Raw genomic sequence first — 7,532 nt, 5'->3', positions numbered from 1 at the left:
TATCTCTCTACCATGTGAGCCACAGCTTCCTTTCTGGCATTTTGGTGGTTAATTAGATATAAGAATGTCATGGACTTTCTTGCCTTGGCTGGTTTTGAACTGTAGTTCTCAGATCTCAGCCTCATCCTGTACCTGGTAAGAAGGGATATTTTAAGGAAGTGAGAGTTAAGCAGCAAACGATGAAGAGAAATGAATTCCAGGATTTGTGGTAGCTGGAAGGCTGAGTTACTTGTCCATCTTAATTCTCACTAGCTGGAGGTGGGGATATGGAGCCAGATCTTGTGAACCAAATTATTGCATTTTAGTTTATGTGCATTTGGGAGCTACTGAACAGTTTTTAAGTAGGGTACTAGTAGATGACAAATTTGAAGGGTAGTGGAACGTGGATTAAATAAGAGCTAGACTTTGTAGGGAGGAAATTGAGTTGAAAGATTTTTTTGCAGCCATTTGTGAAAGGGAAATGGTAGAAATAGAAAACACCAGACACATTTTAGAGCTGTTTAGAGGTAGGCTAGTGATTCATGGGCAGGACAGTGAGGAGTCAAAAAAGATTCTCAGGTATCTGATTAGTAGTGTAAGTGTGATGGAGATACAAGACGGAATGCTAGCAGATGAGTACCTCCTGGAGAAAAATTATGAAATGGACAGTATTCTGGGGCTAGAAACTGTGGTAGGACGGATTTACACTGTGAGGGTAGCCATGTATGGCAAAATACATAGGACTTTGGTGGACTGTCCTGTCTGCAATGACAGGCAGGTAAAGCCTGAAGGCTTACGATGTTCTTCAAAGTACATGTCAATTGCCACCTCTTCCACAAAGCCTTTCTATTGCAACTACATCCCTGAAAGCTAGACTGAATCCCTCATATTTTAGTAACCTCGAACCTCAGTTTTAATAACACTTTCTGATTTTTAAATTGTTGTAAATCTTTAAAGCAGTATTTAAAGTGACCTCTTTCTTGTAGATTATGGAGTGCTCTGAGGACAATAACAGAGTCCCGTTCACTCTCATGTTCACCATAATGCTTCTTCTCATAGCTCTCCCCATAGTGTTCAGTACATATTTTTGAATTGCTGGGGTTTTGACTGTGCCTTCCAACAATATACTACTAGCCAGGCATTGGTGGCTCACGCCTGCAATCCTAGCTGATCAGGAGGCGGAGATTTGAGGATCAAGGCTCGAAGGCAGTCCAGGCAGACAAATCCGAGAGACTTTTCATCTCCAGCTAACCAGCAAAAAGCCAGAAGTGGATATGTGGCTCAAGTAGTAGAACAGCATCCTTAGGGGAAAGAGCCAAATGAGAGCATGAGGCCCTGAGTTCAAGTCCTAATATTGGCCCCAAGAAAGAAAAAGGAGATTCAGTACTAATGAGTAAAGTAGTCGGGCTTACTTTATTAAGTAAAAAATGTTTGTAAGAGGAAAGGGACAGAAGATCAGGGAGGAGTTGTCAGACTGTGGTGTGAGTTGCACTCCAAGTGAAGGAGGAAAAAGGAAGGAGGAACTTAAGGTAAAAGTGCCTTAAATTGCAATGCTATACTAAAGAAAGTTTACCAAGGCCTCAGGAAATCTTTGAGTGAAAGTTGTCTGTCACAGGAATTCTGTATCTCTCAGGAATAGGCCAGCCTGCTTTAGCTGTCTTAGGATGCCTGCCTTGCCCTGTCATTTACTGGGAGGGGCTAGTTAGAAGAAAACCCAGTGATGGATTTCAGAGTGCAGCAGCTGGGGCCCTCAGCCAATTATGTTGCCTTATAGGCTTATTCTGATTGCCAGTCAGGGTCATCTCTGGGGCTTCTCGGCTCTCAACCCAAGAGTACTGATGGTTTCTTAATTTCCTTCTGATTTTGGATAATTGAATTCACCTCCCCCCCCCAATACACTTAAAGTGGGTTATTTGGTTCTTCAAACTCTTACATTAAATCAAAAGATTTCTTGGGGATGAATTCTTAAAATCAAACACTTTTTTCCATTAAAATTAATGGTACACAGTTTGCTTCATTTGCTGATCAAATGAGCATTGTTTCATGTTTAATGTTCACATAGTTCTGTAATTCACAAATCATATACAGAACAGTAAGACAAAAGAAAACAATTCAAGGGGTACTCACATTATTACCATATTAATTACTGAACTGGTACTCCAGGCAACATTATATAGTAAGTACTCAGAGTAGTCAAGATATACAGCCATGAAGATGCTACCTATTTTGTTGGATTTCTTTTCTAGTCAACTCTATTTCAGAGGCAGACAAACACAATTAAGTAAAGTAACTTCCTTGTAAAGCCAAATTCTGGTAACAATCTCCCATATATTTGGGGATATTTATGGGAGAAGTTTACACACATACACACACACGCATGCACCACCTCTCCCTCTCCCTCTCCCTTCCTCCCTCTTTTTTCCTCTCCCTCTTCAGTTAACCACCAAAAAGGGCTCAAGTATTACAGTGCTAGCCTTGAGTAAAAAAATCTAAGGGAAAGTGTCCAGTCCCTCCATTCAAGCCCTAGTACCAACATACCTACACACAGAGTAAAATTAAAATAGAATGCAGTTTTGATTAAAAAGATCTGAAGTCTAAAAAAACCCTATAATCTGCTCACATGCTAAAGCAGCTTAATTTCAAATGGGATCAATGTTAACATAGAAAATAGCTTTGTTTAGGGCTAAAAGAAAACCACTTGAGATAGGAAACAAGTTGAGTTAGATACATGCTTTGTAATCTAACAACTTTTAGATCGTTTATAATTTCTGCAATGATTTTTCCACATTTGAAAAATAGTACCTGAAAAACATATTTACTTTGTATTCCAAGTTTCCCTCATTGTGTCATGAATGTTTTCTTATTTTTATAGTTATCAAAACAGTTTTCTCTTTATGACTCAGTAATCTGTAGTGGAATATAATTATTATTAATTGTATTTACAGCAGTTTTGTTTAAACACATCAGTGGTGTTCTCATTTCTACATACACATTTAATAACTTCTTTGGATTTTTTTTTTTTTTTTGGGTCCGGTTGTGGGGCCTGAACTCTGGGCCTGGGCGCTGTCCCTCAGCTCTTCAGCTCAAGGCTAGTGCTCTACCACTTGAGCCACAGCACCAATTCCGGCTTTTTTCTTTTTGCTTATATGGTGCTGAGGAGTCGAACCCAGGGCCTCAGGCATGCCAGGCAAGCGCTCTACCACTGAGCCACCTTCCCAGCCCCTCCATTGTGTCTTTCACTTAGTATATTGTTTTCAAGATTTGTTCATGCAGCACTTGCCATTTCATTCCTTTTTTTTTTGGTCAGTCCTGGGGCTTGAACTCAGGGCCTAGGCACTGTCCCTGAGCCTCTTTGTGCTCCAGGATAGTATGCTCTACCATTTGAGTTCACAGTGCCACATTTGACTTTTTCTGAATAGTTTATTAGAGATAAGAGTCTCATGGACTTTCCTGCCCAGGCTGGTTTCATACCACAATCTTCTTTTGAGTAGTTAGGATTACAGGTGTGAGCCACCAGTGCCCAGCTCATTCCTTTTTAAGGCTGAATAATGTCCTGTTGTATGTAGGCAGCACATTTTGCTTATTAGTTTATTGACATTTGGAACTCCACTTTTTGACTACTGTGAATAATGCCATAAGGAATATTGGCATACAAATATTGATTTGAGTCTTTGTTTTCAATTCTTTCTGATATGTATTTAGAGTGAGTGAAATTGCTGTGTAATTGTAGTGCAGTTGCTTTGGTTAGCTTTTTGAGGAATGGCATATTTTTTGTAGAGCCTGCTGCATTTTACATTCCCATCAACAATGCAAAAATGTTGATACCCCTTTTCCTTGCCTGCACTTTTTCTTATTTACCTTGGTGTGAAATGCTATCTCATTGTGTTTCAGGTTTGTATTTTCCTATTTACCATACTTACTGTCTTTCTGTAGATCTTCTTTAGAGAAATTGAGACCCATTGCCCAATTTTGTTTGGATATTTATAGTTCTTGTTAATTTCAGAAGATTTTTTTTTTTGTCGTTGGTACTGTGGTTTGAACTCAGAGCTTCACACTTCTCAGCAGAGATTACCACAGTCATGAGAGATTTTACACACACACACACACACACACACACACACACACACACACACACACACGAAAGTTTTATCTCTGAAGTGCTGGACTTTGAACCTAGGGTTTTGTGAATGCTAGGCAGGTGCTCTATCGCTGAACAGTATCTCCAGCCTAAGATTCTTATATATTTTTGATATTAGATTCTTATGAGATACTATTTACAAATGTATTTTTTCTAATTCAGACTCAATCAAAAGATTGGCTTCTCTTATTCTCTCACACTCTACCTCCCTCTTTCCTTTTTACCCCCTTTCTCCCCTGCCTTCCCCTCCTGTCCTCTTATGCTAGTACTGGGGTTTGAACTCAATTGGGCACTGTCCCTTAGCGTTTATGCTCAAGGCTAATTCTCTATCACTTGAGCCACAGCTCCACTTCTGGCTTTTTAGTGGTTAATTGGAGATTAGAGTCTTATAGACTTTCCTGCCACTGGTTAATTGGAGATTAGAGTCTTATAGACTTTCCTGCCACGCTAGCTTCAAGTCATGATCCGCAGATGATTACAGACATGAGCCACCAGTGCCCAGCTGTTTCTTGATAATGTGTTCTATTAAAATGAATTTTTTAGTTTTTTTTTAAGTTCAGTCCATCAATTTTCTGATTCATTGCTCATCTTTTGGTGTCATAGCTAAGACACCAAAATGCATTGCTAAACCCAGGACTGTGAAGACTTACAGATAATGTTTCTTCTAAGAGGTTTATAATTTTAGCTCTTACATTTAGTTCATTGGTGCTTTCTTTTCTGATGGGTGGAACTTGGGGTTGAAACCAGGGTTTTGTGCGTGCTAGGCAAGTACACTACCTGTGAGCTAATATTTCCAGGGTCTCACTAGGTTGCCCAGACTGGCTTTAACTTTGTGGTGCTCATATAGCAGCCTCCAGAGTAGTTAGATGAGATAATTCTTTGTGTTTGGTACAAGTAGAGAACAAGTTGTCCCAGCATCATTTGTTGAAGCACCCCTGAATGGACTTGGTACTTTTGTCAACGATCAATTGGCCATAGAGGTCTGAGTTTATTCTGGACTTTCTCTTTTATTTCATTGGTCTTACTTTGTATCCTTAGGGCAATACCCACAGTTTTATTTTATTTTGTTTTGTTTTTAGTCAGAGTCCTGCTGTATAGCCTATACTGGACTTGGACTCATAATATGCCTACCTCTTCCTCCTAATGCTTGGATTACAGGCCCATGTCATCATGCCCTGCAACTGTATAGTTTTGAATACTGTAGCATTGTAGTACACGCTGAAATCAGAAAGTATTGAGTCCTTCAACTTCTCCTCGGTACCCTCCTTTGGATTATTTTAGCTCTTTGGAGCATCTTCCAATTTCATATGAATTTGAGGATTGGAGTATCCATTTCTGAAAAAAACAAAAAAGGCTGTTGGATTTTGTCCATTAATCTATAGGTTGCTTTGGATATCAGTGATATCATGACTAAGTCTTCCTCCTTAGGAGCACAGAATGGGTCTCTCTTTAATTCATCTTTAATGTAATTTTAATTTTTTGGGGGTGGGGCAGGCTTGAACTTGGGGCCTGGGCTCTGTCTCTGAGCCTCTTTGTGCTCTCGGCTAGTGCTCTACTATTTGAGCCACAACATCACTTCTGGCTTTTTCTGAGTAACTTATTGGAGATAAGGGTCTTGTGGACTTCCCTGCCCAGGCTAGCTTCAAACCATGATCCTCATATCTTAACTTCCTGAATAGCTAGGATTACAGGTGTGAGCCACCAGTGCCCAGTTATCTTTAATTTTCTTTTTTTTTTTTCGGGGGGTGGGGTAGGGTGGGAGTCCAGTCGTGGGGCCTGAACTCTGGGCCTGGGCGCTGTCCCTCAGCTCTTCAGCTCAAGGCTAGCGCTCTATCACTTGAGCCACAGTGCCACTTCCGTCTTTTTTTTCTGCTTATGTGGTGCTGAGGAATCGAACCCAGGGCCTCATGCATGCAAGGCAAGCGCTCTACCACTGAGCAACCTTCCCAGCCCCCATCTTTAATTTTCTTTAACAGTATTTTATAATTCTAGGATAAAGAACTCATTAGTTAAATCTATTGCTAGTATTTTATTCTTTTAAGTATACATAGAATTACATTCCTAATTTTCCTTTTCAGACTGTTTATTGCAGGGCTATGGGAACATAATTGCTTTTTGTGTATTAATTTTTTGAATTAACTTGGCTTTGCTAACTTTGTTTATTCGTTGGGATTTATATAAATACATATGATATGTTGGCAGAAATAGTATTACTTTTCCTTTCCAATATGAGTGCCTTTCCTGTTTCTCTTCTAGTGTTCTAGCTAGAACGTCTAGTAAACTTTGTACTACAGTATTGATACAAGTGTTGAGTGCCCTGTCTTATTCCTGATCTTGGTGGGATCATTTTTAGTCTTCCATTGTTTTATATTTTGGTTGTACTAGGGTTTGAATTACTTGTTAGTCCTTATTTCCTTTTCATGTATTGGTCCCTCTCCTTCCCACCCCTCTACTAGAGTTTGAACTCAGGAACTTGTGCTTGCTAGGCAACATTCTGTCATTTTTGAGATGTTCCTCTAGCTCCCCCATTTTCTTGTGAAATACATATTTCCAAATGTTTATAGCTATAAATTTCCATTTGTGTACTACTTTTGCTGTATTCTATAGGTTTGGGGTCTTTGTGTTTTTTCTGTTCTGGTCTCTGTATTTGCTTATTTTCCTTATGGTTCCTTTCATTGAATATTTAGAAGTGGGTTGTTTAATTTTTATGTAGATAGTAGTTTTTCTATTGTTATTGTTTTTTAGTTTTATATCATCATGATTAGAAAAGGGCTTTGATGCTAACCTTTTTAAACGTATTAAAATTTTACTGTTATAGTTTGTCATGGAAAATATCCCATGTACATATGAAAAGTACATTTATTTCTATGTTACTGGATAGAGGGTTCTACATATGCCTCCCAGATTTAATCTGTTTATAGTGCTCAAATCTATTGTATTATTAGTTTTCTCTTTAGATTATTCTATTATTGAAATAGGCATATTACAATCTTAATTTTTTTTTTTTTTGGTCGGTCATGGGGCGTGAACTCTGGGCCTGGGTGCTGTCTCTGCACTCTTCAGCTCAAGGCCAGCACTTAACCGCTTGAGCCACAGCGCCACTTCCGGTTTTCTAGTGGTTTATTGGAGATAAGAGTCTCATGGACTTTTCCTAGTCGGGCTGGCTTTGAACCGCGATCCTCAGATCTCAGCCTCCTGAGTAGCTAGGATTACAAGTGTGAGCCACCGGCGCCCGGCATTACAATCTTATTATTGTAAAATTCCCTTCCTTTTTGTCAATGCATTTTTTTTTTTTTTGTCAGTAGTGGGGCTTGAGCTCTGGGCCTGGGCACTGTCCCTCAGCTCTTCAGCTCAAGGCTAGCGCTCTACCACTTGAGCCACAGTGCCACTTCCAGCTTTTTTCTTTTTGCTTATG

At 39.5% G+C, this 7,532-nt stretch overlaps 1 protein-coding gene across 1 annotated transcript in view; it reads left to right on the top strand.

The window, feature by feature from the left end:
- The first annotated feature begins 601 nt into the window (after nucleotides 1-601).
- Nucleotides 602-7,532, top strand: part of Sos1 (son of sevenless homolog 1 (Drosophila)) — a 94,854-nt gene continuing 87,923 nt past the window's right edge. The window contains exon 1 of the mRNA XM_013017898.1: nucleotides 602-757. Within this exon, the coding sequence (XP_012873352.1) occupies nucleotides 602-757 (156 nt within the window). The remainder of the gene's footprint in view (nucleotides 758-7,532) is intronic.

This window comes from Dipodomys ordii, unplaced genomic scaffold (assembly GCF_000151885.1).
Source record: "Dipodomys ordii isolate 6190 unplaced genomic scaffold, Dord_2.0 Scaffold37, whole genome shotgun sequence".
NCBI lineage: Eukaryota > Metazoa > Chordata > Mammalia > Rodentia > Heteromyidae > Dipodomys > Dipodomys ordii.
The sequence above is the reverse complement of the archived record's forward strand: the minus strand, read 5'-3'. Positions and strand labels throughout refer to the sequence as shown.